This window comes from Dipodascopsis tothii (genome assembly GCF_038497935.1).
Source record: "Dipodascopsis tothii strain CBS 759.85 unplaced genomic scaffold V1510scaffold_10, whole genome shotgun sequence".
Taxonomy (NCBI): domain Eukaryota; kingdom Fungi; phylum Ascomycota; class Lipomycetes; order Lipomycetales; family Lipomycetaceae; genus Neoaidaea; species Neoaidaea tothii.
Window position 1 is genome coordinate 294137 of NW_027117994.1, and position 24937 is coordinate 319073.

The following is a 24937-nucleotide window of genomic DNA, read 5'->3' on the forward strand; positions in this document are numbered from 1 at the left end:
CGTGACTTTGTTTTCCCTTTACCCCATTCTCCTAATTGATGCCCGCCGCATAAAAGCCCCCGCGACGCAGCCGATCCGCAATGTCGTCGCTCATGTCGCTCGAGCCCAAGCTCGCCCGGACCACGCTCAACGAGGCGCACGCGAACCGCGACGGGGCCATGAAGCAGAAGGTGCGTTCCCGCCGCGCCCGCTGACCGCAGGCCGGCTTCTCGGCGCCCGCGCCGGCGTACGGCGCCGCCAACAACAAGGAGAACGTGCACGGGTCCGGCGCGGTGCGCAACCCGCTGCTCAAGTTCGCGCTGCACAACCGCAACTCCACGGTCGGCGAGACGTCCGCGGGCGGCGCCGCGCGGATCCGGCCCGCGTACTCGATGGCCAAGCCGCAGCCGCAGATGCTGCCGCCGTCGTCGCCCAACATGCACAAGGCCAACGGCGGGCCGGTCCCGGCCGGCGTGCTGTCGTCGCACGACGTGGTCAAGGCGCTGGACAGCCACCCCAGCCAGCTGACGTGCGGCGTGCCGTCGATCCCGTCGTCGATCCCGCTGCGCCAGTACTCGCTGGACTCGTTCGAGATCGGGCGCAAGCTCGGCAAGGGCAAGTTCGGCCGGGTGTACTGCGCGCGCGACAAGGTCACGGGCTACATCTGCGCGCTCAAGGTCATGGAGAAGAAGGAGCTGATCCACTTCAAGGTCGAGAAGCAGTTCCGGCGCGAGATCGAGATCCAGTCCAACCTGCGGCACCCCAACATCCTGCGGCTCTACGGGCACTTCCACGACGCCTCCCGCGTGTTCCTGATCCTCGAGTACGCCGGCAAGGGCGAGATGTTCAAGGTGCTGCGCAAGCGCGGGCGCTTCGACGACGTCCTGGCGTCACGGGTGCGTATGCCGGCGGCGGCGCTGACCGCAGTACATCTTCCAGGTCGCCAGCGCGCTCGCGTACCTGCACAAGAAGCACATCATCCACCGGGACATCAAGCCCGAGAACATCCTGCTCGGGCTCGACGACGAGGTCAAGCTGTCGGACTTTGGCTGGAGCGTGCACACGCCGTCGTCGCGGCGCAGCACCATGTGCGGCACGCTCGACTACCTGCCGCCCGAGATGGTCGAGGCCAAGGGCCACGACGAGAAGGTCGACCTGTGGGCGCTCGGCATCCTCATGTACGAGTTCCTCGTCGGCTGCCCGCCGTTCGAGGAGCCCGCGCACAAGGCCACGTACAAGCGCATCTCCAAGGTCGACCTCAAGGTGCCGGCGTTCGTGTCGATCGAGGCCACGGACCTGATCAAGCGGGTAAGTCCGGCGGCGGCCGCGCTGACGCCAGCTCCTCCAGCACTCGCCCGACCGGCGGTTCCCGCTCGAGCAGATCCCGGACCACCCGTGGATCGTCAAGCACCGGCCGCACTGGCCCAAGGCACCGTAATTTACTATACATATATACATCACCGGTAGATCTCGTCGTACGGCCGCGTGTCGTTGAAGCACGAGTCCCACACCAGGTCGACCACCTTCTCGGCCATGGCCGCGTCCGCGCAGTTCGGGTTGGCCGTGACCGACAGCACCGCGCGCCGCCGGACGCACTCCTGGTGCTGCCGCGTGATCTTGAAGATCCGGTTGCGGAAGAACTCGTTGGTCATCCGGCACTCGCCGCTCAGGCTCGACGCGCGGATCTCCGAGCACGCGTGGTGCCGCAGGTTGAGCCAGTCGACCTCGAACTTGCACTGGTCGTACGCGTGCACGAGCTCGTGCGCGATCGTGTCCTCGAGGTGGCTGCGGTCGATGATCCGGTTCTGGCACAGCAGGATGCCGCGCGTCGGGTGGAAGCCGCCGCCCTTCCACTGGTCGCAGTGCCGACAGTAGATGTTGTTGCGGTCCAGGTTGCCGCCGACCTTGGCGACCTGCTCCTGCATGAACCGCACCGTCGGGCTGTAGCGGAGAATCCAGTCGCGGTACTCCTCGCACTGCGTGCACTGCTTGAGCTCCTTGCGCCGCGCCGAGTCGGCCTCGTACTGCTTCGTCGCGGCCGCGTCCATCAGCCCGGTGTAGTAGCCGACCGACTGGCGGAACCACGCCAGCCCGGTGGGGACGTCCGCGGCCGTGACCGTGCGGTTCGGCGTGCTCGTCGACATTTTATCAGCCATCCACGCCGCGCCTTCGCCGGTGCGTGCAATGTTCCGCGCTCGCGCTCGTAGGGGGGCCGGCCTGCGTCTGGCTCGGTCTGGCGGCGTCTGCGGCTAGGGCGGGGGTGCTAGCGGAGTCCGGCGGCGCTGAAAATTCTGCGTGCAAACACTACGCCGAAAAGTTTGGGCGAGAAAACCGCATCGTGGCGGATGACTATTACAGCCCGCGCCTCCCGCCGCCCGTATCCCCCCCGGACCCCCCGCAGCCCCGGCCAGACGCAGCGCAGGCAGCCAGCATGAAGCAGAAGCAATTGACGATCGTCATCAAGCTCGGTGAGTGGGGCCCGGCCGGCCGCTGACCGCAGGCACGTCGTCGATCTGCGACGAGACCACGCACGAGCCGCGGATCGCCAACATGTCGCTCATCGTGGAGACCGTGGTGGCGCTGCGGCGGGCGGGCCACCGCGTGATCATCGTGTCGTCGGCGGCGATTGCGATGGGCCTGAAGCGGATGAACATCGCGCGGCGGCCGAAGCACCTGGCGACGGTGCAGGCGCTGGCGGCCGTGGGCCAGTGCCGGCTGATCGCGCTGTGGGACGACCTCTTCGGCCAGCTGAACCAGCCGGTGGCGCAGCTGCTGCTGACGCGGACGGACATCGTCGACGTAAGTGTGCGGCCGGGCGCGCTGACGCCAGCGCTCGCAGTACCTCAACGCGGCCAACACCATCACCGAGCTGCTGACCATGGGCGTGATCCCGATCGTGAACGAGAACGACACGCTGTCGGTGACGGAGATCAAGTTCGGCGACAACGACACGCTGTCGGCGATCACCGCCGGCATGGCCAACGCGGACTACCTGTTCCTGATGACCGACGTCGACAGCCTGTACACGGGCAACCCGCGGCTGGACCCGGCGGCGACGCCGATCGAGGTCGTGACCGACATCTCGGCGCTCAAGGTGGACGGTACGTGGCCGCGCGGGCGCGCTGACCCCAGTCTCGACCGCCGGCAGCTCGGTCGGCACGGGCGGCATGGTCACCAAGCTGATCGCGGCCGAGCTGGCCACGTCGGCCGGCATCACGACCATCATCACGCGCTCGAACGTGCCGGGCAACATCCACGCCATCATCGAGTACCTGCAGGCGCTCGAGGACGGCTCGGCGGCCGGCCACACGGCGCCCCAGCACACGCGGTTCCTGCCGCGGACCGAGACCATCAACGACCGGCACTTTTGGATCCTGCACGGCCTGAAGGCGCACGGCACAGTCTACATCGACCAGGGCGCGTACAAGGCGCTGACGCGGGTGGACCGCGCCGGCCTCCTGCCGGCCGGCGTCGTGGCCGTCACGGGCTCGTTCAACGCGACCGAGGCCGTCGCGCTGGTCGTGGTCGACCGCGCCGACGTGGACGCGCACGGCCTCGACCCGGCCAAGACCTACACGCCCGTCGGCCACGCCATCGTCAACTACTCGTCCGTCGAGATCTCGCGGATCAAGGGCCGCAAGTCGTCCGAGATCGCGCCGCTGCTGGGCTACGCCGACTCCGAGTACGTCGCGCACCGCGACAACCTGGCGTTCTTCCCGCGCAACTGCTAGCGGTGCGTGCAAAAGTTGTTCCATTCCATAGCGATTACATCCAACTATGTCTACATGTGGCGGCCAATGTAGTGCACAGGACAAACGCTCTGCCCCGCGCTGAACTTATGGCCGCCGGCCGAGGCCGCTCAATTTCCCGAGTTCGTATAATCCGGCAGCTAGCTGCAAGGCTGCGGATGAAGTTGCATCGGGTGGCGCTTTTTGCTGGGAAAACGCCAAACCAGCCTGATGCGAGAGATTGCTATGTACATGGCTAGACCAGGGCCTGGCCTCTATTTACAGTGCGCGCGAGCCCGCGCAGCCACGGCTTGTCCTCCTTCTTGACCGTGATCAGGTACGCGCGGCCGCGGCGGCCCATGCGGCCGGTGCGGCCGGCGCGGTGGATGAGGTCGATCGACGAGAACGGGACGTCGAACAGGATCACGTTGCGGATCGAGTTCATGTCGATGCCGCGCGAGACCAGGTCGGTCGTGACCAGGACGCGCAGCGCGCCGAGGCTGCCGGGCGCGACGTGCTCGCGGTCCATCTCCTGGGGCGAGTCCGTGTAGTGGCGCAGCGTGGCGCAGCGCTCGGCGAGCGGCGAGTCACGTGTCAGCCGGTCCACGGTCACCTTGCGCTCCTCCAGGAACTTGGCCAGCGGCTCGACGTCCTCGCGCTTGTTGAGGAACACGATGACGCGCTTGCGCAGGTCCGGCTCCGCGTTGTCCTTGTCGATGCTGTACAGCAGGTCCATCAGCGCCTTGCGCTTGTCGTCGTGGTACGGCGGCACCGACGCGTTCACCGTGACGAAGTGCACCCGCCGCGGCACCTGGTGCACGTGCGGCGCCACCACGCGCACCATGTTCGGGTAGTCGTTGCGCAGGTTGCGGTCAAAGTTCTTGGGGATCGTGGCCGAGCAGAAGATGACCTTGCGGAGCTGGTGCGCGTACGACAGCACCTCCTCGGTCTCGCCCTTGAACGACCGGTCCATGAGGCTGTCGGCCTCGTCGACGACGATGTACCGCGTGTGCTTGAGCAGCTGTGAGTTGCCGCGCCGGTGCAGCACCTTGAGCAGCGGCACCGGCGTGCTCACCAGCACGTCCAGCTTCTTGGCCGCCAGGTTCTTGCTGACGCCGAACGACGTCTCCTGCGAGAGCGATGCCGACGACAGCCGCGCCACGTGTGTCATGTTCTTGACGAGCTCCGACACCTGCTCGACGAGCTCGGCCGTGGGCACGAGCACGACCGCGCGCAAGTAGTTGTCTGTGCCCTCGCGGTCCCACTCGCCGGCGGCCTCCTCCTGCTTGAGCAGCGACATCAGCGGCGCCAGGTACGCCAGCGTCTTGCCGGAGCCGGTCTCGGCCGCGACCAGGAACGACTGGAACTTGCTTGTGTCGAGGTCGTGCTCGCCGACGAGGTGCGGCGCGGCCTCGGCCGCCGGCTCCTTCTCCACCCGCGTCAGGCGCTGGATCGCCAGCGCCTGGATTGCCGACGGGCGCTTGGTCTCGAGGTGACCGAGCGCGCGGTCGAGGACAGCCTCGCGGACCTCGGGAAGCAGCCGCAGGGCCTCGAACGTGTCCAGCTTGGACGCCGTGACCGTCTGCGGCAGGCGGTCCTCGAACTTGATGTTCTTCAGCGCGCCGAACGCAGCCGCGTTGGGCGGGCCGGCCAGCCGCGGCGTGGACGTTTGGCGGATCTTGAACGCCTGGGCACGCTGCCGGGAAACCACGTCGCCACGGCCGCCGAGCTTGGCCTTTTGCTTGACCGTCGGCTCGACCAGGTCTTTCGACAGCAGCATACGTGCCGGCTTTCGCGGCGGAGCCGCGGCGCGGCCGCCACCACGGCCGCGGGAGTAGAGCCGCACGCCGACGGACCAGCCGTCAGCCACGCTCGGCAGGGCGCGGCGGCCAGCGCCGGCCAAGAAGGGCCTGGGAAGAGTCGGCCAATTCATGCCGGAGGGGGCGATCTGGCGGGCAGATCGAAGCAACAGAGCGGATATCGGCCAGACTCCGTTTTTTTGAGACGCAGTCCTTCGACCAGCTTCGACCAGCGGCTTGGGTGCCCTTCTGAGCAATTGTTGGGGGCTAAGCGTCGCAGCCGGCCAGAACGGGGTGTTTGATAGAAAAATTGTTTGATAGAAACAGAAACGGAAGGCGCAGGGCAGCGAAAATTTTGTGCGCGCGGCCGGGGACACCGTTACCCGGCACACCGGCCCTCCATGCGGCTCGAAAAAAACGGAAAAAGCCAGCAAACGGCGACAGACTGCAGAGCTCGACGGACGGCACGACGATCAGGCTACGAGTGCACGATGGCGCCCAAGAAGAGCAAGGCTTCGCTCACAGAGCTGCTGGAGCAGCTGACGGTGCACAGCGGCAAGGAGGAGCACGAGCACGTCCTGGATGTGGCCAATAAGATGCTGCGGCTGGAGGCCGGTGACGAGCGCGCAGTCGAGCACAAGCTGATTGCGCTGATCAAGCTCGAGCGGTACGCGGAGGCGGTCGAGTTCGCCAAGGGCCACGAGCTGGGCACGTCGCTGGCGCTGGAGCGGGCGTACTGCCTGTACCAGGTCGGCGAGCTGGCCGGCGCGGAGGCCCTGGTGGCGGAGGCGCTGGCCGGTGCGGACGCACGCACGCGGCGCGGCCTGCTGCACCTGCGCGCGCAGGTGGCGTACAAGGCCGGCGAGTTTGCGACGGCGGCGGCCGCGTATGGCGAGCTGGGCGCGGGCGCGATCGCGGTCGAGCACGAGGACTACGACATCTCGGTCAACGAGGTCGCGATCGCAGTCCAGCGCGCGCTGTGGGGCGAGGCCGACGAGGCGGGCGCGGGCGCGCTCGCGGTCGCGCGCAAGCTGGCGCGCGGCGAGGCAGTCAACCTGGGCGACAGCCACGGCGTGTCGCACGAGCAGGCGTACAACTACGCGTGCGTGCTGGTCGCGGCCGAGGAGTACGCCGACGGGCTGGCGCTGCTCAAGCGGGCCAAGGCGCTCGCGCAGCAGCTCGACGGCTACACGGACGACGAGATCGAGGCCGAGACGCTGCCGATCAACATGCAGGCCGCGTACGTGCACGGCGTGCTGGGCCACCGCGACGAGGCCGTGGCCATCCTGAACGCGCTCGACCTGGCCGAGGACGGTGCCGCGCGCGTGGTCGTCACCAACAACCTGCTCGCGCTCTCGGGCGTGCCCGGCTACGACCTGCGCAACCCGCACGTCGCGCTGCGGCTGCTGACCGCCGTGCCGGCCGCGCGCGAGCGCGCGCTGACCAAGTTCCAGCGCAAGGAGCTCGCGCGCAACCAGCTCACGCTCGAGCACCTCTGCGGCAAGGAGAACAGCGTCAAGAAGGGCATCAAGCGCCACCTGCAGGCGTACCCGGCCGACAAGTCGGTCGAGCTCATCAGCATCCGCCCGGGCGTGCTCGACCCCTACGCCACCGGCGGCAAGCACACGACCAAGAACCTGGCGTACCGCGTCGCCAAGAAGTACGAGCGCGAGCCGACCAACGTCGCGCTCGGCCTGGCCGCCGTGCAGCTCATGATGAAGGACAACAACACCACCGGCGCCAACAAGGTCCTGGACGAGCTGCTCAAGCTCAGCCCGGCCCAGTACCCCGCCCTGCGCGCCGTGGCCGGCCGCGTGTACCAGGCCCAGGGCCACACGGTCAAGGCCGTGCGCACCATGTGGAGATAGAACGTTTGTGTACCAAAAATACAATGACCATCAACTACTGTACAGCCCGCCCGCTTATGTGAACAGCGTGTCCTCCTCGCGGAGGTACTCGCCAATGTCTCCCTGTCTGAATGCAACGATGCCCGTCGGGTCCAGGCGGCGCGAGTCCGCCGTAGACTTGGCCGTCACGCCGAACCCGAGCGGCGTGTCGTTCATCGAGTACACGACCACGCCCGTGTGCTCCGGGATGTCGTCGCTCATCTTGCCGACGTGCGCCTTGAGCACGTTGTTGCCGTACAGAAACGACATCTCGCCGTTGGGCTTGATCCAGATCTTGAACCGGGCGTACTGCGCCAGCACCTCCAGCGACGTGATGTGCAGCCGGAACTTGCCCGTCTTTGTGAACTTGCCGAGACAGAGGCCGAGCGACGCCAGCTCGCTGCGGCCGGCCGAGGTCGCGAACTTCATGACATTGTCGCTGCTGGTCAGCGCTGGCCGGATCGCGCCGCGACGCGGGCGCAGGGGCCGGCGAGCCGTCCGCACCGCGCCCTCGTCGGCTGCTCTACTCACCTGACATAGTACACGCGGTCCTTTTGCAGTCTGAAGCTGTGCGGATCTTCGGGGCGGTTGATCAGGTGCGTGATGTTGCGTCCGATGTAGTTCGCCAGCTTCTCGAACAGCACCTTGGTCTCCTCCTCAGTCAATGGCCGCATGATTTCGAGTGTTTCACCGAGTTTGGCCTCGAAATGTGTCCTTGACGGGGTCCGATCAAGAAATTTGGCTGGGGATCGAGAAAAATTTTCTTGGTGTAGACGACTTTTTTTTTTGCTTGGGAGAAGAGAATTTTTTTGCAGAAATACGCGGCCGGTTTGGATCACCACGCTCCGCAAAGACAGATCAGGACATTGCGCACGCAGACCGCGACGTGCAATTCTCGTGCAATTCTCTGAGAGCGCCCACAACCACGCCGCTCGCACGAGTGAATGTCGACCAGATGTCTGCTACCGACGATCAGCCCGCCCCCGAGCCTGCTCCGGTCGATGAGCAGGCGGCCACTGGCACCAACCAGACGGCGGTTGGCGAGCGCAGCAAGCGCAAGCAGAGGTAGGTCGGCTGGATCGCGCCCGGAGCTGGATCGCGCCAGGACAAGCTGATTATTGACAGAGAAGGCGTGCGTGAGGCCGTAGCCAAGCGGCAGAACCGTGGCCGCCGCGGCGACAACGAGCCGCGCGAGGGCGGCGAAAGCACCGAGGACCGCCGGCCGAAGCGCAAGGTCGGCTGCCTGATCGGGTACTGCGGCACGGGGTACCATGGCATGCAGGTGTAAGTGAGCCGCACGGCGCGCGGCGCAGACGCCGAGCCGCACGGTGTGCGGCTGAGAGCCGCCGCAATTGCTCTGCGGGGCCTGTGCGGCGGCCGCCAGGGGCTGGCGTCTGAGCCGCACGCCGTGCGGCATATAGCCGCATATAGCCGCAGACGCTGACCGCCAGCAACCCGCCCAACAAGACGATCGAGGGCGACCTCTTCGAGGCGTTCGTCAACGCCAAGGCCATCTCGCAGGACAACGCGACGGACCCGAAGAAGTCGTCGTTCATGCGCGCGGCCCGCACGGACAAGGGCGTCCACGCGGCCGGCAACGTCGTCTCGCTCAAGCTGATCATCGAGGACGCCGACATCGTCGACAAGATCAACGCGCTGCTGCCGCCGACGATCCGGCTGTGGGGCTTCACGCGGACGACCAAGGGCTTCGAGTGCCGCAAGCACTGCGACTCGCGGATCTACGAGTACCTGATCCCGAGCTACGCGTTCCTGCCGCCGAAGCCGACGTCGGAGCTGGCGCAGCGGCTCAAGAGCGAGGCCGCAAAGTACCCCGGCGTGACGCGGGACGACCCCGAGGGCGCCGAGTTCTGGGCCGGCTTCTACCGGTCGCTGGCCGAGGCCGGGCTGGACGAGTCGGACGTGCGCGCGCTGGTAGACGAGGTCGCGCCGCCGGCCAAGAAAGACGCGGACGGCATCGCGGCCGAGCCGCTGACGACCGCGGTGCCCGCGTCCATGTCCGAGGAGCACTACCGGCGGGTGAAGCAGATCCGGGCGATCGAGAACGCGGCGCGGCGGGCGTACCGGATCGCGCCGGCGCGCCTGGAGCTCGTGCGCGAGGTGCTCAAGAAGTTCGAGGGCGCGCACAAGTTCCACAACTACACGGTCGGCAAGCCGTACTCGGACCCGTCGGCGCGGCGGTTCATGAAGTCGCTCGCGGCGAGCGAGCCCAAGCTGATCGACGGCACCGAGTGGATCTCGATCAAGATCCACGGGCAGTCGTTCATGCTGCACCAGATCCGCAAGATGATCGCCATGACGGCGCTCGTGATCCGGTGCGGCGCGCCGCTGTCGCGCATCGACCAGACGCTGACCAACATCGCGGTCAACATCCCCAAGGCGCCGTCGTTGGGCCTGCTGCTCGAGCGGCCCGTGTACGACAACTTCAACGACCGGCTCAAGACGTTCGGCTACGACGGCATCGACTTTGACCAGTACGCGCCGCAGATCGAGGCGTTCAAGATGAAGCACATCTACGACAAGATCTACCACGAGGAGGCCAAGGAGAACGTCTTCCACGGCTTCTTCGGCTTCCTCGACAACTTCCGGGGCAACGTGCACATCTTCGACTACCTGACGGCCAAGGGCGTGTCGGAGAAGACCGAGGCGGTCGCGCTCGACGCCAAGCTCGACAACGACGACGACGAGAGCGACCTGGTGGGCGACACCGAGGGCTAGAGAATATATTACACGGCTGCGGCCGCTACTCGACCGGCTCGCGGTCCTTGCGGGCCTTCTGGCACGTGTACATCTTCTTGGACTTGCCGGCGTAGAAGATGCCCCGGCCGGCCGAGCGCAGCCGGCTGTCGGACTGCCACTCGGGCACGGCCAGGAACCGGCCGAGGTCGATCGGCAGGCACAGGCCGCGCGGCTCGCCCATGACGGTCACGACCGTCTCCCAGGCCAGCTCGTCGACGATCTCGAGGCCCTCCATGGTCGACGAGATCAGGCCGAGGATGAAGAAGGCCGTGCCGCGCAGGCTCCAGACGGCCGACGTGCACGCGATCTCGACGATGCTGTCGATCACGCCGGTCTCGTCCAGGAACGGCAGGCCCATCTCGAGCGAGCCCAGGTGGCCGAGCGCCCACATGCAGCCCTTGAGCCGGCGGATGACGTCCACGTCGGCCTGCTCGGCCTTGTGGTCGTGGATGTAGGCCGACAGCTGCGCGGCGTGGCCCTTCTGGCGCAGCAGCCAGCAGCCCTCGGCCGTCCGCGCCAGCTCGCGGTAGAAGTGCACGGGGATGTCCACGGACATGTACTTGGCGGCCGACTCGGGCGGCGACAGCAGCGCCAGCGCCAGCTCGGTCTCGACCTGCTTCACGTAGCCGTCGTTGCCGCCGTCGAACCACTGGCCGAGCTGGCTCTCGATGTAGTCGAGCCCGCGCAGGTACCGGAACCCGTCCGAGGTGGACAGGAACCGCAGCAGCAGCGGCGCGCCAATGTCGCCCAGGTGGTCCAGCACGGGGATGCACTTGATGATGTAGTCCAGCGTCTGCGGCGACGCGCACGCGTCGCCGAGGACCTTGACCGCCAGCTGGCAGACCTCGATGTCGGGGTCGTACAGCTGGCCGACGAGCAGCTCGGTCGCCCAGTTGACCATGCCGGCGCCCTCGGGGTAGTCGTCGTCGATGATCGTGCCCAGGTGCGCGGTCGTGAACATGCGCAGCTCCTTGTTGGCCGTCGTGAGCACCTTGGACAGGATGATCCGCGGGTGGCCCTGGCTGGCCGTCAGCGCGCCCGCGCGCCCACTTACAGCCGGTAGTCCAGCGACGTCAGCACGACGCGGATCAGGTCGTTGCGCGAGTCCAGCTCGGTGATGTGGTAGAGCATGTTGAACATGTGCCAGCGCTCGAGCATCCTGCGGTCAGCGGGGCCGGCCGCGCACTTACATGACGCCGTTGGCGTCCGTCGAGAGCGTGCCGATGAGCGTGAAGTAGCCCGAGCTCAGCGTGGCCTCGAGCCCGGCCTTGGAGAACAGCGGGGTGGCCGCGGCGATGCCCGAGTACGGGTCTGTCTGGGCCAGGCACTCGGCGATCTGCCGCAGCAGCTTGTTCTCCATCAGGTACTTGACGCCTTCGGGGTTGGCCAGCAGCGTCTTGAACAGGATGCTGCCCGCGCGCACGTAGCGCAGGTTGGCCTCGGTCCGGCGGATGACCGAGAACCGCTTCTTGAACGGGCGGTAGAACGACATGAGCCGCTTCATGAACTTGGTCGCCCGGATGGCCTCGTCCAGCCGCTTCGGGTTGAGCAGCGGGCCCTGCATGAGCTCGATGAGGATGTCCCAGTTCCACTTGGTGTAGTTCTTGGTGCTCAGCACCTGCGTCTCCATGAGCAGCGTGCGGAAGTACGTGTCGTCGAGGTGCAGGCTGAGCTTGACCTTGAGGTCGCGCTTCTTGTCGGTGACGACGGGGTCGCCGATCTCGCGGCGCGACGTCGGCACCTCGAGCGCGGCCCGCGTCAGGTTCGACGTGATCTTCTCGATCTCGTAGATGGCTGTGGACGCCGCGAACCGCGCGGGCGTGTCGAACTCGGCCGCGGCCGAGAACAGCGGGCCGAGGACCTGGATCTTGTTGGCGTACCGGCCCGGCAGCGTCTTGGCGGTCATGCCGATGATCTCGCCGAGCAGCAGCGTGGCCTTGCGCACGATTGCCGGCTCGCGGTTCTCCTGGATGACGGCCAGCAGGAGCTGCGGTCAGCGCGCGCGCGGCCGCACTTACCGTGTGCAGGTCGGCCTCGATGAAGACCACCAGCAGCAGCGCCGTGTAGTGCAGCACGAGCGAGTGGCTCTCCTTCTTGGTCTTGGTCTTCTTGGCGTCGCTCAGCGACTCGAACATCACAAACGACGTGAGCTTGCGGCCGGCCAGGAACGGCGTGGCCCACGACGGCGACTTGATGTTGAAGATGTCGAAGAAGAAGTCGAGGATGATGTCGCGCAGGCTCTCGACCGGGATCCGCAGCGCCTGCACCAGCGAGCTCAGCGCGCGCAGGTCGTACATGCACAGGTAGAACAGGCCGGCCCAGGACTTGATCATGACCGAGAGCACGCGCGCGCAGCGCTTGAGCTTTGCCTCGTCCACGCGCCCGCGCTCCTGCAGCTCGGTGAAGACCGAGAGCACGACGTTGAGGTCCTTGCCGGGCCACACGAAGTTGCGCGTCTCGGGCCGGTCGAGCAGGTACAGGAACGCGAGCACGACCGAGTCGGCCAGCTCGGTCGGGCCGTCCACGAGCGTCTGGAGCAGCACGCGCATGCCGCCGGCCTCGCTGACGCTGCGCGGGTCCGCCAGCAGCAGCTCGGCCAGCGTCTCGAGCGCGGTCGCGCTCAGCCGGTCCGTGGGCTCGGCGGCCGCGGCCACCACCGCGCACGTCACCGCCGCCGGCAGCGCGGCCACGCCGCCGGGGATGTCCAGGAACGCGCGCACGAACTTGAGCGCCTGCTCGCGCTCGACGTTGTAGTGGGCCTCCTTGGCGAGCGATCTGCGTCAGCGCGCTCGCCGGACACGTACCTGATCACGAGCGTGTCGATGCGGATGCTCAGCAGCGTCCGCAGGCCCTTGACGTCCGTGACCGCATACCGCGCCACGCGGTACCCGGCTGCCACGACCTCCTTGGCCGTGTGCGTCACGAGCGCGTGCACCCGCCGGCTGAACACCGACAGCACCAGCTCGTGCTTTAGCAGCGGGTACCGCTGCAGCAGCTGCACCAGGTCGTTCACCTTGAGCACCAGAAACTCGGCCGACTTGTCTGGCTCCTCGATCGACTGCAGAATGTCGCCGAGCGACCACGTTGGGCTCTCGCCGGCGTCGTCCGCGCCGGCCACCGCGCGTCCGGGGAACCGCCGATCGTCGGCCAGTCCGTCCATGATGCTAGTAGAGAGCGGGTGCCCGTGCCCATCCGCTGGGCGAGGGTCGCGTGTCCACGCGGTCTGCGTCAGAGACTCCCAATGCGCGCTCTGGTGCGCTGCCTGGCGGCCAACGGGTGTGCTGGCGGTCGTGCGGTGCGATTCGTCTCCGGTCCAGCGGTGGTGTGCGGGAGAAAGTCCCTGCCCTGAGCCGCACAGAGTGCGGCGCTCATCTCCCAGCATCCTGACTGGCGCGACGCGGCGCGACGGCGGCGCGACGGCGGCGCGCGACGGGCGCCAGCCGGCGGCGGCGACAGCAGTGGCGAGGCAACCGCCGGCTGCGGCCGGCGACGGGCGGGCGGCGGCGGGCAGAGGCAGCGCGGGGCGTCTGTGCGCGCTTGGTAGCCGCACGGGGTGCGGCTGTCAAGCGCCAGCCGCACCGCGTGCGGCTACCAAACATCGCGCCGCACGCGGTGCGGCTACCAAACATCGCGCCGCACCGCGTGCGGCTGCCAGCACGCGCCGCACCGAGTGCGGCTGACACGACTACGAAACAGCCACCGCTGGGTCGCCGGCTCGTGCACCGCCACTGGCGAGCTCTGGCAGCGGCTCCGCCGTAGACCTATGTGTACACACTGCCCGCAGGGCAGCTACCCTCGACGGAGTCGCCGCCGGAGGCTCGTTGAGATGCCGCCGACGGCGCCCGGCCGCCCAGCGCGGAGCCAGCAGCGCCAGAGGCTGTGCACCGCCACCGCGGGCGTGGGCGGGTGCGGCTCATCACGTGCTCACGACATTTTATTTTCCGCGCTCTCTGTCGAGATCAGCATGCCCGAGACAAAGCCCAAGAAGCCGGCCGCGGCCAAGGGCTCGCTCAAGGCCGAGGAGCGCACGGCCAAGCCGGTGCTGCGGAGCGTGCTCGACAACCCGCACGTGCGTGTGGCGTGGTAAGTGCGGCGGCGGCGGATCTGACCCAGGCCGAGCCTCGACGGCCAGGACACGGAAAACGCGCTGAATCTGTTGTGCAGGTACGTCAGAGCCCGGGCCCGCTGACGCAGCTTCCTGACGCCGATCGGCAACTATCGCCGGACACAGGCGCGCGACCGGGCGCTGGCTGGCAAGCGCAAGCGCGACGACGGCGACATCGAGGCCGCCGTCCCGGAAGTGCATCCGTACGTTCTGGCCGGAATCAACGCCGTGACGGGCGCGCTGGAGGCCCAGAGCCCCCGAATGGTGGCCACGGAGGTGACGGCGGCGCTCGTGCGGCCGCCAACGCCGTGGCAGCGCGCCCACCCCGTCCGCGTCGTCTTTGTCTGCCGGTCAGACGTGACGCCGGCGCTGCTGACGGCGCACCTGCCGCTGCTGTGCCACTCGGCGGCCACGGCAGAGGCGCCGGTCGCGCTCGTGTCGCTGCCTGCGGGGTCGCTGTCGCGGCTGTCGTCGGCGCTGGGCCTGCGGCATGTCGGCGTGGTCGCCGTCCGGGCCGGCGCGCCGTCCGCGGCCGCCGTCTACGCGGCCGTCGCGGCCGTGCCGCCCGTGCGCGTGCCCTGGGACGACGGCGCGTACGCCGGGCTGCGCGTCAAGCACCTCGCGACCACGGCGCCCGGCCCCAGGCGGCCCAAACCGGTCCAAGAAGCCAAAAAGTGATTGTATTGTCAAAACCGAACGTCGTCGATGCAAGCATCGTAGAATAGCATACATAACCAAAACATAACTAGCTCGTCGTGCGGGCCTGCTTGAACTGGCGCAGGCACGCGTTCAGGCTGCGGGGCACCTCCTGGTTCTTGTGTGCCTTGGGATAGTACAGCAACTGGAGCACGATCTTGCCGATCTCGTACGGCGCCGACTGGCCGCGCTGCGACGCCCTCGGCTTGGACGCGTCGATCGCCGTCGCCCACTCGTTGTAGCACGGGATCTCGAGCACCTTGGCCTGGCGCGTGACCTCGCTCTCGACCTGGGAGAAGGCCACGTAGGACCGCGCAAACGACCCGTCGAGGCCGGTCAGGTTCGCCAGCGGGTTGGCCGGCGTCCGCGGCAGCTCGGCCATGGACCGCTTCTTGGGCGAGCTGAAGAGCTTGCTCAGGCCGCTCTTGGACCGCGTGTCCTTCTTCTTGGACAGCTCTGGCCGCGGCGCCGGCAGCTTGTCGACCTTGGCCTTGAGCGTGAGCACGAACTCGAGGTCCTTGCCGACGATGAGCTCGAACTCCTGATAGATCGAGGCCGACTTGGTGAGCTTGAGGCTGCTGGTGGTCACGCAGTGGATGCCGTTGTCGAGCGTGAGCGTGAACGACGCCTGCACCTCCGGCGTCAGCGGCAGCCGGATGTCCTTGAGCGACAGGACCTTGACAAAGAGCCGGCCGCGGTCAAAAGGGTCGATCTGGGGGGGCGCCACAGGCGCGGGCAGCTCGCGCACCGGCAGCAGCGACCGCCGGGCCATTGCCGAGCCTGCCGACGGCGCCGCGGACGGCGGCGCCGACGCTGCCGGCAGGTTCAGGTTCGTCATGGCGGTCGCGTACGAGTGCATGGTCTGCGCGCTGGCGTACGAGTGCGCCGTCTGTGCGCTGGCCTCGCTGCGCGCGCTGGCCGCGCTGGCCGCGCGCTCGTCCGAGTACTTGCGCCGGTCGCGTTCCTGCATGCGCCGGGCCCGCTCGGCGTCCAGAGTCGCCAGCTCGCGCCGCGACACGTGTGCCGGCCGCTCGACCGGGTTCGGCGGCGTCACCGGCGGGTACGACGGCTGCCGCGACTTTGCCTTGTACTCGAATCCGCTGTCGAGGATCATCGACTTGGGTGGCGGCGGTGGCGCCATGGTGGGCTGCGCCGGCAGCGGGTGCTTGGCCGGCACCCGCGGCGCCGGGCTCTCGGTGTGGGCGCGCAGGAGCTCGGCCGCGCGCTGCCGGGACAGCTCGAGCCGCTGCTGGGTGCCCTCGGAGGCGACGCTCTCGTCGTCGCGGTCGCCGTGGCTGCCCTGGCCGTCGTAGCTTGGCCGGAAGAACGTCTCCAGCGCACGCGCCTTGGCCAGCGCAGCGGCCTCGGCCTCTGCGGCAGCCAACAGCCGGTTCTCCTCCTCGAGATCGGCCAGGGCCTGCTCCTCGGCGCGGCGGCGGGCATGCTCCTGACGCTCGGCCTCCGCCTCGGCCTCCGCCGCGGCCATGGCCTCGCGCTCGGCCTCCGCCTCCGCCAGCGCTTTGGCCTCGGCCTCTGCGCGCGCCTCGGCCTCGGCCTCCGCCGCCGCCTCCGCCTCCAGAATGATCTGCTCGTACGCGGCCTCCTTGGCTTTCTGCGCCAGCAGCTCGTGCGTGGGCGTGCCCGTCCACGGCTCGAACGTCGGCAGCTGCTCGAGCTTCTGGCTATCGCTGAGCTCGATGCTGCTCGACGCGTGCACGACCTTGGTGTTGCGGCGCATCAGGTACCCGTGGCGCTCGGCCTCGAAGAGCCGGTCGAACTCGCGGTTGAGCTCCTCGAGCGATATGTCGTCCGTGAACGTCAGATCGAGCTTGATGCGCGAGAAACTCGTCTTCTTGTGCAGCATCGACTGCATGCGCTTGCTCTGCGTGTGCGGACGCGTGATCTCCGAGTGCGCATCGACGACTGGCGGCGGGATGTCGAGGAACTTGTTGTTGTCGAAATTGCCGCTGACCTTGCGCCGGTTCTCCGCCAGCTCTTCGGTGTCGGCGGGCGTGAGCGACGGCCGCGTCTTGCCGGAGCGCGTCTTGATCGTCACGTCGTGGTCCGAGTCCGTCTGGACGCCCTGGGCGTCTGAATACTGGCTGGTCGACGTCGACCGTCCGGTCGAGTCTGACCGGTAGTCACTCTCGTACTCGGGCCCGACGGCGATGCGCTCGGACTCGGTGCTGCGGTAGTCGTCGTCGATGTCGGACTCGGGCGTGGCGTCGGCGGCCGACTCGCTGGACGCGGCTGATACCGAGTCTACGTCGTCCTCGGCGTTGACCTCGTCCTCGGTCTCGAGCTCGGCCTCGTCCTCGTCCTCGTCCTCGTCCTCGCCGCTGTTGAACGTCTCGTGGATGCCAGCCAGCTGCTCCGGCGTGATGTCCGCCGTCGACCGTGCGTCCTGAACAGGCTCCATGGACGAGGGCACGTCCATCTCAGGTTCGTCATACGGCCGGGCGGCAGTGCTCATAGCGCCCTCTTCAAGATCAAACAGACCACCGCGGCTCTTGTCCAGCCCGATCTTGCTAAAGTCGTATCCGAGCTCGTCCAGACTGAAGCTGAGCTTGTAGGAGGACTGCGAGTTGGTGCGGGCGTGGCCGGGCCGGAAGGAGACGACGCTGTGGTCGGCAAGATCGCGACCGGCGACACTGTGCTCAGCCTCGGTGATTTCGAGAGCCGGCGGCGTCAGGTCTGGCAGCAAGTCAAAGAGATGGTTTTCGGCGGGGACGGCGGGACAGTCATCGTGAGCCACGCCAGTGTCGGCGTGGACCTCGGGGACGTCAGCCATCTCGACGTCGACCATGTCGATACCGGCGATTTCGGCGTCGTCCAGCTCGGCGGCGTCCAGCTCGGCGGAATCGTTCAGCTCGGCGGAATTGTCCAGCTCAGCAGCGTCGTCCAGCTCCGCATCATCCCCCTCAGCGGCGCTCTCAGGAACGCTGTCCGTCTCTAGGGCGTCCATCTCGAGTGCCATGTCCGGCTGAACTGCGGCTTTGTGGACGACCTCGGCAGCGATCTCGGGCGACGTCAGCAGAGGAATCTCGAGAGTGGTGTCAGGAGTGACTGCGCGGTCGGAGCTGTTGTCCGCCGAAACGGCCGAGTCACCCGACGCGACCGAATCGACAGAAACATCGGCATCGGCCTCGACAGCGCGCTCAGAAAGCTCAACGGGTACCTCGATAGCCGCGACGGGCAGTGAGGCGGCCGCAGCCGGCAAAGTAGCGGTCGCCGGCTGCCCAATTGCCGCCGGCTGCCCAATTGCGGTCGCCGGCCGAACGGGCGATGCTGTTGACTCAATTGACTCGAGCGACTCGTTTGACTCAGTCAACTCAAGTGATCCCGTCGGCTCAATTGACGACGCAGTCTCAATTGGCGATCCGGTCAACTGCATCGTCTCAATTGACGTCCGTTCGACCGAGCCCGGTCTCTCAGCGGCTCCGCCAGTCTCTGACTCGGCCGTGTTCTTGTCCTCCTGCAGCTTCTGCTGATGCACCACCTCCTCATGCTCCTCCTGCTCCTCCTGCTCCTCCGGCTCCTCCGGCTCCTCCGGCTCCCCCATGTATCGGCTCTCGTTCGCAGAGCTGTCCGTAAACGACGGGTACTCAAACGAGTCGTCAGAGTCTACCATGGCCGAGTGGCCGGCCACCGGGCTGCTGACAGGCTCGGCCTCGGCGTCCGGCACCGGCGTCGACTCCTTGCTGCCGCGGTAAGAGTCCAAAAAGTCCATCGGGTCGTAGTCCGAGTCCGACTTGTCATCTTCGGCAGCCGGGGTCTCCTCGGGAATAGCGTACTGGGCCGGCCGCGGCGACCGGTACTCGAAAATGTGCTGTGCCGGCGGCAGTTGCGGCAGCGGCCGCGAGATGCTCGAGTAGTCCAGCGAGTGCCGCTTGGTCGGTGGCCGCGGCAGCGGCCGGCTGCCGCTCGGCGACCGCGACAGGTGCACGCCCGACAGAAACGGGCTCTCGAAGCGGTACATGGGCGACGACGTGCGCCGCGGAAACGACGTGAACGTGTCGAGCATGCGCAGCGGCGGCTCGGGCGCACACTCCTCGGCCGGCTCCTCGTCCGACACGTCTGCCGGCTCGGTCTCGGTCTCGGCGTGCATGGCCATCTCGGCCAGCGACGGCGCAAACTCGACGACCTCGGCCGTGCCGTGGAACGTGACCTTCTTGGACACCAGCGAGCCCGTCGGCGACATGAGCGACGACTTGCGGTGCACGGCCGGCGCGGGCGCCGGCGGCTCGTGCGTCACCGTCAGCGTCTCGTCGGCCAGCGACAGCCTGCCGTCGCTGTCGGCGTCGCTGCCCGCGTGGTCCTCGGCGTCGGCGTAGATCTGGACCTGCTCGTCGTCGCTCGACTCGGCCGGCTCGGGCGACGGCGCGCGCTGCTCGAGCCACGCGCCCGGCACGCTTGGCCGCCGCTCCTCGAGCTTCTGGACCTGCAGCTTGTGGTCCGCGGTCGACGGCGAGTTGCGTCGCCGATCCTGCAGCGGCACGTCCGACAGCGGCCCGGACCGCCGCGGCTTGGGCAGCGCGATCGGCCGCTCGGTGATGTTGTCCTCGGCCAGTCTAGCCATGTTCCGGCGCAGTGGGTGATGTGCCTGGCCGACCGTTGGGTGAATTGTCGGAGGGGAGCCTCAGGGACGGCCAGGCTTTTAGCTGCCGCACTGGCGTGTTTATTTGTTGACACGCGTTGCCGGGGCAACTCTGTCACGTGAGACCGCGTCACGTGTGGATCGGCGCCGCACCGAGTGCGGCTCGTCTGCCCGCCCGTGCCGCTCGCTGCGCTGGCTCGGTCGCGGCCGCGGCCGCCGCGGCATCCAGGACCACTCCGCCGGCGTTGTCGCCGGCGCTGTGGCCGCCGCATATCGCTCTCGAGCGCCTCCGGAAGCCGACGCATCCGTCGGCCGGTCTCCGCACCGCCAAAGACCCTGCGGCGGTCGCAGACCGCGCCGGCTATCTGCCGCCCAACCGTCGCGGTCACCGCTGGCGCGCCGGCGCCCGTCCGGCCCAGATCCGGCCGGATCGGGCCGTCGTCGCGTCTCTGGCTGCATCGCAGCATCCGCCCGCCGCTCAATCGGCGCCGCGCCGGCTTCGTCCGCGCAGCGTCCGCGTCATTCTCATCGGCCGCGCCGTGTCCAGGCCCCTCCGGCCGTCTCCGGCCGCATGCGTGCTGCAGTCTGTTCCAAATATGTGCAAACAAGGACGCGTCTGTATAGTTAGCGTCCTCACGCCTCCCCCCGTCTCTGGGCGCGTTTGACGGCCGCACATCCGCCCAGGCCGTAGCGCGGCTTCGTGCCAGTCGCCATCCGGTCTCTTTCGGGCTGGATCGGTTCTTGTAGCTCTGTAGACAGCGATGTCGCGGTGTGGAAGCGGCGCAGTGGGAAAGCAAACATCGGCGTTTCATCCCTTTGATCTACTTTCCTACCTCGTCACGATCTTCATCGACGCAACTCCAGCAATCCATCGCCCATCCGCACCCCCTGGACCAAACTCGAGCCAGGCACGCACCACAAGGCAGGATCGCAGCAATCGAGCACCCGGACAGGCCATTGCAGGCGCAGAGTCAGGCGCAGGACCAGCAAGCGTACCAAACGAACAGGTGGCTGTTCGAGAGCGGCAGCACACAATGAAGTTTCTGCAGTCAATGGCGGCCGTGATGGCGCTGGCGACGGCGGTGGCCGGCAAGCCGGACCTGCGGCTGTCGCTGGACACGCCCGTGTCGCGGGACCGGGCGTCTCTCGTGTGTAAGTGCGGACGGCGGCGGCGCTGACGGCAGCATGGGACAAGTTCGGGTCGGCCGTGGTCGAGACCGACCGGGTGTTTCTGACGTCGCCCGGGGAGAAGGGCCAGATGGGCTCGATCTGGACCAAGGGCGCGAACGACTACGCCGAGTGGACGACGGAGCTGACGTTCCGGGCGTCGGGCAGCGACCGGCCCGGCGGCGGGATGGTGCTGTGGCTGACGATGCGCAAGGGCGAGACGGGCCCGGTGTACGGCAGCCGCGACCAGTGGGACGGCCTGGCGCTGATCATCGACTCGGAGGGCGGCCAGGGCTCGCTGCACGGCCACCTGAACGACGGCACGATCACATACGCGGCGCTGCCGGAGCCGCGCGAGCAGGCGTTCGCGTCGTGCGGGCTGCGGTACCGCAACACGGGCGGCATGGTGACGGTGCGGGTCAACTACCGGCCCGGCCGGCTGCGCGTCGACGTCGACGGCAACCAGTGCTTCGAGACGAGCCAGGTCAAGCTGCCGGCGGGGATGTACTTCGGCCTGTCGGCGTCGACGTTCGACACGCCGGACTCGTTCGAGGTCTTTGGGCTCAAGACCGAGGGCCAGGGCCAGGGCGAGCGCATGCCGGCCGGGCCGCTGACCGACCAGCGCTTCACGCCGTCGTCCAAGCCGCCGCCGGTGCGCCAGGCCGCGCCGCCGCGGCAGCAGGCCGCGCCCGTGCCCGAGGGCGGCTCCGACAGCGAGCAGGTGCGCCGGCTGACCGAGCACATCCTCTCGCTCCAGAACGTGATCGAGAGCAACTTCAACCAGCTGCACACGCTGCGCAACGAGCTCGAGAGCATCAACGCGCTGCGGCCGCTGATCGAGAAGCTCGACCAGCGCCTCGGCCGCGTCGAGTCCGTGGTCTCCAAGACCGAGGCCCAGTTCCACGGCGCCGCCGTCAACATCAACGAGGCCACGCGCCAGAACGTGGTCTCGGAGATCTCGCGGCTGGGCGAGCGCCTGGACGCGTTCGACCGGCTCATGAAGGAGCACACCACGTCGCTCGACGGCGTCTTCAACTCGCTCTCGGACTCGATCACCAAGGGCGGGCCCAAGATCTGGCTGGCCTCGGGCGTCCTTGTCGTCGTGCAGGTGCTCATCCTGACGGCCTACGTCGTCTACAAGAAGAAGCGCGAGGGCTTCCACCAGAAGTATCTGTGAGCGGCGCGGCCGCAACGAGTGATGTCCTTTTTGGTCCCGGTTCGGATGGTTACGAAGAAAAGTCTCGTTTTGTCGTTGAGTCAATGGATCTATTTACATGCGTCGGGCTAGATGTCCTGGAACTCGTCTTCGTCGTCGTCGTCGTCGTCGTCGTCGGCCGGCTGCGAGGCCGAGTCGTCGCGCGCGCGCTTGGCGCCGGGCTCGTCGTCGGACGCGCTGGCCGACCGCTTGGCGGCCGGCGCCGGCGTGTCGCCGACAACGACGTCCTCGAACTCGTCGTCGTCGTCGTCGTCGTCTTCCTCCTCCTCGTCCGCGGCCGCGTGCATCGTCAGGCTGTTGTAGTACGCGGCAATGTCGTCCTCGGCCAGGTCCTCGTCCGGCATCTTGAGCACGGGCACGTTTTCCTGGTGCGAGGCCGGCGGCGCGGACGCGCGCGCGAGCGCCGAGTCCTCGGCCTTGATCGTGGTCGCGTCCAGCGCCGAGCCGGGCTTGTCGCCGCCGATGGTGGACTGCAGATGCCAGATGGGCAGCTGGTTCTGCTCGAGCTTGGCCGCGGCGGCGGCGGCGGCGGCCGCCGCCGCCTCCGAGTTCTCCGAGCCCGACGTGATGTCGACCTGCAGCGACATAGACGCCGTGTTCGGCCCCTTCTTGGCGTACGCGATTGTGCTGTACCCCGTGTCCGAGCCGTCAATCGACGTCGGCACGGCCGTCTTGAGCGACGTGTCGAAGTCGTTGTCCGGAATAAACGTGTCGTCGATTTTCTTGAGCGTGTCGATCAGCCGGCGGATTTGCGACATCAGCCGGGCCAGCCGCTCCTGGCCGACCTTCATCTCGTCGCTCTCGTTGTCGTCTTGCAGCGTCGAGCCGCAGTCGGCGCAAATGAAGCCGGACAGGTCCGGCGCCTGCAGCGGCAGCACCTCGATCGTCGAGTACTTGCGCCCGCACATGCCGCACATGTACCGCTGCGTGTCGACGTCCTGGGGTCAGCCGGGCAGCACGCCGACGTACCGTGCGCATCTTGTTGTTGAACGTCTCGCCGAGCTTGTGGACGCGCCATTTGACTGCGTCGACGGCCTCGCGGTACTGGATGTAGTAGTATGTCTTCTGGGTCGGCCGCTGCTGGCCCTCCTTGGACTCGGACCGGGCATAGCTGCCGTCAGCGGCGCCTGCGACGCACGTACACCTTCAGGAGCCGGTCCTCGCGCAGCTTGGCGCAGATCTTGTGGAGCTCCTTCTTCTGGACCCCGACCATCTGGGCCAGATCGTCGTCCGAGATCCTGGGGTCAGCGGGGGACGGGCAGAGACGTACGCCGAGTGCCTGAGGATGGCATCGAGGATGATGACGTGCCGCGTGTCGTAGAACGACCGCACGACGTACTGGATCAGCACCTTGACGTGGTCCATGCTGGAGACGGCTGGGGAGCGGAGGGAGGTTAAGACGGTCACGCACGTCACGTGACATCCTTGTGCGCCGCACGCAGGCGGCGCGGCGGCGGCTTCTGCGGCTGCATGCGGCGCGTGCGGCTCGTGCGGCGCGTGAGGCTCGTGCGGCTCGTGCGGCTCGTGCGGCTCAGCGCCCGGCGCGGCACCGCCGCCGCAGCGCCGCCGCAGCGCCGCCGCGGCCCGGATGCTGAGCCACGTGACGGTCACGTGCTCGCGGCACTCACCTCGCCGCCGCGCCGCTCCAGCAGCCAGTCCTGCCCGATACCACGACCGCGCCTCGCAGATGCCCGAGCGTCTCGCCGAGGCCGCGTCGCTCGACGACGAGAAGCGGATCATGGCCAACCTGGCCAGCCTCGAGTCTTTTCACACGTACCTGCGGTCGTCGCGGCGGATCCTGGCGCTCGGTAAGTGCACGCGCGCGCACGCTGACCGCAGTCGGCGCCGGCCTGTCCGCCTCCAGCGGCCTGGCCACGTTCCGCGGCGCCGGCGGGCTCTGGCGCAACCACGACGCCATGGAGCTCGCCACGCCCGAGGCATTCCAGACGGACCCGTCGCTGGTCTGGCAGGTACGTCCGAGCACGGCCGCGCTGACGCCAGTTCTACTCGGCCCGCCGCGGCGCCGCGCTGCAGGCGCAGCCCAACCGCGCCCACTACGCGCTGGCCGAGCTCGCCCGCCGCCGGCCCGAGTTCCTCACACTCACCCAGAACGTTGACGGTACGTCGCCACCGGCCACGCTGACCCAGGCCTGTCTGCCCGCGCCCACCACCCGCCCGGCCAGCTGCTGCACCTGCACGGCTCGCTGTTCACGCTCAAGTGCACAGCCTTTGACTGCGACTACCGCGGCGAAAACTACGAGCATCCGCTGACGCCGCCGCTGGCGGCGGCCACCGCGGCCACATATACGCATATCCCGGTCGCCGGGCTGCCGCACTGCCCGGCGTGCAAGACCGGGCTGCTGCGGCCGGGCGTCGTGTGGTTCGGCGAGTCGCTGCCGCACGCCGTCGTGCACCAGGCGGACGAGTTCCTGACGTCGGCCAAGGTCGACCTGATCCTCGTCATCGGCACCAGCGGCACCGTCTACCCTGCGGCGGCCTACGTGGACCGCGTGCGCGCGCAGGGCGGCAAGGTGGCCGTGTTTAACATTGACGCTGGCCTGGACGTCGACGAGATCGACGGCTGGCTGTTTGAAGGTACGAGTTGGGGGGGCACGCTGACGCAGGCGACGCCGCGGAATGGGTGCCGGCCGCGCTGGAGCCGCTTATTGGAACAATATAAATCTGAGCCGCACGCCGCGCGGCATATAGCCGCACGTAGCCATGCGTCACTGCGCCGCACACTCTGCGGCTCATGACCGCAGCCGTAGCGCCACGCCGCGGCGAGTGGCTCCTGGAGCAGGCCATGTAGCCGCACGTAGCCACGCGTCCATGAGCCGCACACTCTGCGGCTCATAGCCGCAGCCGTAGCGTCAGCACGCTGCCGCGAGTGGCTCCTGGAGCAAGCCATGTAGCCGCGGCGAGTGGCTCCTGGAGCAGGCCATGTAGCCGCACGTAGCCACGCGTCCATGAGCCGCACACTCTGCGGCTCATAGCCGCAGCCGTAGCG

The 24937-nt window shown here is 67.9% G+C and overlaps 13 protein-coding genes across 13 annotated transcripts; 7 read left to right on the forward strand and 6 right to left on the reverse strand.

Annotated features, from left to right (window-relative positions):
- Window positions 1-43: 43 nt before the first annotated feature.
- V1510DRAFT_414979 (kinase-like domain-containing protein) lies at window positions 44-1462 on the forward strand. Its single transcript, XM_066933508.1, has 4 exons — window positions 44-170; window positions 201-875; window positions 907-1287; window positions 1319-1462. The coding sequence occupies exons 1-4, from the start codon at window positions 81-83 to the stop codon at window positions 1415-1417; spliced, it is 1245 nt and encodes a 414-aa protein (XP_066789760.1). The 5' UTR covers window positions 44-80; the 3' UTR covers window positions 1418-1462.
- Window positions 1132-2331, reverse strand: V1510DRAFT_414981 (uncharacterized protein). Its single transcript, XM_066933509.1, has one exon. It carries the CDS (start codon window positions 2133-2135, stop codon window positions 1437-1439), a length of 699 nt encoding a protein of 232 aa, XP_066789761.1. The 5' UTR covers window positions 2136-2331; the 3' UTR covers window positions 1132-1436.
- On the forward strand, window positions 2261-3763 carry V1510DRAFT_414984 (Aspartate/glutamate/uridylate kinase). Its single transcript, XM_066933510.1, has 4 exons — window positions 2261-2447; window positions 2480-2778; window positions 2810-3080; window positions 3112-3763. The coding sequence occupies exons 1-4, from the start codon at window positions 2411-2413 to the stop codon at window positions 3708-3710; spliced, it is 1206 nt and encodes a 401-aa protein (XP_066789762.1). The 5' UTR covers window positions 2261-2410; the 3' UTR covers window positions 3711-3763.
- Window positions 3570-5965, reverse strand: V1510DRAFT_414986 (P-loop containing nucleoside triphosphate hydrolase protein). The gene has a single exon (XM_066933511.1). The coding sequence runs from the start codon at window positions 5638-5640 to the stop codon at window positions 3964-3966; it is 1677 nt and encodes a 558-aa protein (XP_066789763.1). The 5' UTR covers window positions 5641-5965; the 3' UTR covers window positions 3570-3963.
- On the forward strand, window positions 5776-7414 carry V1510DRAFT_414988 (uncharacterized protein). The gene has a single exon (XM_066933512.1). It carries the CDS (start codon window positions 5908-5910, stop codon window positions 7372-7374), a length of 1467 nt encoding a protein of 488 aa, XP_066789764.1. The 5' UTR covers window positions 5776-5907; the 3' UTR covers window positions 7375-7414.
- On the reverse strand, window positions 7223-8218 carry V1510DRAFT_414989 (uncharacterized protein). Its single transcript, XM_066933513.1, has 2 exons — window positions 7924-8218; window positions 7223-7831 (listed from the first exon to the last, which is right to left on the reverse strand). Exons 1-2 carry the CDS (start codon window positions 8064-8066, stop codon window positions 7429-7431), a joined length of 546 nt encoding a protein of 181 aa, XP_066789765.1. The 5' UTR covers window positions 8067-8218; the 3' UTR covers window positions 7223-7428.
- Window positions 8187-10219, forward strand: V1510DRAFT_392763 (pseudouridine synthase). The gene is made up of 3 exons (XM_066931802.1): window positions 8187-8457; window positions 8518-8676; window positions 8844-10219. The coding sequence occupies exons 1-3, from the start codon at window positions 8348-8350 to the stop codon at window positions 10126-10128; spliced, it is 1554 nt and encodes a 517-aa protein (XP_066789766.1). The 5' UTR covers window positions 8187-8347; the 3' UTR covers window positions 10129-10219.
- On the reverse strand, window positions 9994-13557 carry V1510DRAFT_414992 (Rapamycin-insensitive companion of mTOR, N-term-domain-containing protein). The gene is made up of 5 exons (XM_066933514.1): window positions 12954-13557; window positions 12168-12924; window positions 11340-12136; window positions 11204-11308; window positions 9994-11171 (listed from the first exon to the last, which is right to left on the reverse strand). The coding sequence occupies exons 1-5, from the start codon at window positions 13529-13531 to the stop codon at window positions 10154-10156; spliced, it is 3255 nt and encodes a 1084-aa protein (XP_066789767.1). The 5' UTR covers window positions 13532-13557; the 3' UTR covers window positions 9994-10153.
- A 556-nt stretch (window positions 13558-14113) lies between these two features.
- On the forward strand, window positions 14114-14932 carry V1510DRAFT_402440 (uncharacterized protein; the record flags this gene model as incomplete). Its single annotated transcript, XM_066932101.1, has 3 exons — window positions 14114-14232; window positions 14263-14313; window positions 14344-14932. 3 exons carry the CDS (start codon window positions 14114-14116, stop codon window positions 14930-14932), a joined length of 759 nt encoding a protein of 252 aa, XP_066789768.1.
- Window positions 14799-16441, reverse strand: V1510DRAFT_414994 (uncharacterized protein). The gene has a single exon (XM_066933515.1). The coding sequence runs from the start codon at window positions 16434-16436 to the stop codon at window positions 15000-15002; it is 1437 nt and encodes a 478-aa protein (XP_066789769.1). The 5' UTR covers window positions 16437-16441; the 3' UTR covers window positions 14799-14999.
- Window positions 16442-20611: 4170 nt separating this feature from the next.
- On the forward strand, window positions 20612-21891 carry V1510DRAFT_363528 (concanavalin A-like lectin/glucanase domain-containing protein; the record flags this gene model as incomplete). The annotated part of the gene is made up of 2 exons (XM_066931136.1): window positions 20612-20699; window positions 20732-21891. The coding sequence occupies 2 exons, from the start codon at window positions 20612-20614 to the stop codon at window positions 21889-21891; spliced, it is 1248 nt and encodes a 415-aa protein (XP_066789770.1).
- A 49-nt stretch (window positions 21892-21940) lies between these two features.
- On the reverse strand, window positions 21941-23295 carry V1510DRAFT_376569 (TFIIE alpha subunit-domain-containing protein; the record flags this gene model as incomplete). The annotated part of the gene is made up of 4 exons (XM_066931569.1): window positions 21941-22868; window positions 22900-23041; window positions 23073-23168; window positions 23201-23295. The coding sequence occupies 4 exons, from the start codon at window positions 23293-23295 to the stop codon at window positions 21999-22001; spliced, it is 1203 nt and encodes a 400-aa protein (XP_066789771.1). The 3' UTR covers window positions 21941-21998.
- A 297-nt stretch (window positions 23296-23592) lies between these two features.
- V1510DRAFT_415006 (DHS-like NAD/FAD-binding domain-containing protein) lies at window positions 23593-24622 on the forward strand. Its single transcript, XM_066933516.1, has 5 exons — window positions 23593-23738; window positions 23770-23900; window positions 23932-24049; window positions 24079-24525; window positions 24555-24622. Exons 1-5 carry the CDS (start codon window positions 23618-23620, stop codon window positions 24608-24610), a joined length of 873 nt encoding a protein of 290 aa, XP_066789772.1. The 5' UTR covers window positions 23593-23617; the 3' UTR covers window positions 24611-24622.
- The last annotated feature ends 315 nt before the right edge of the window (window positions 24623-24937 follow it).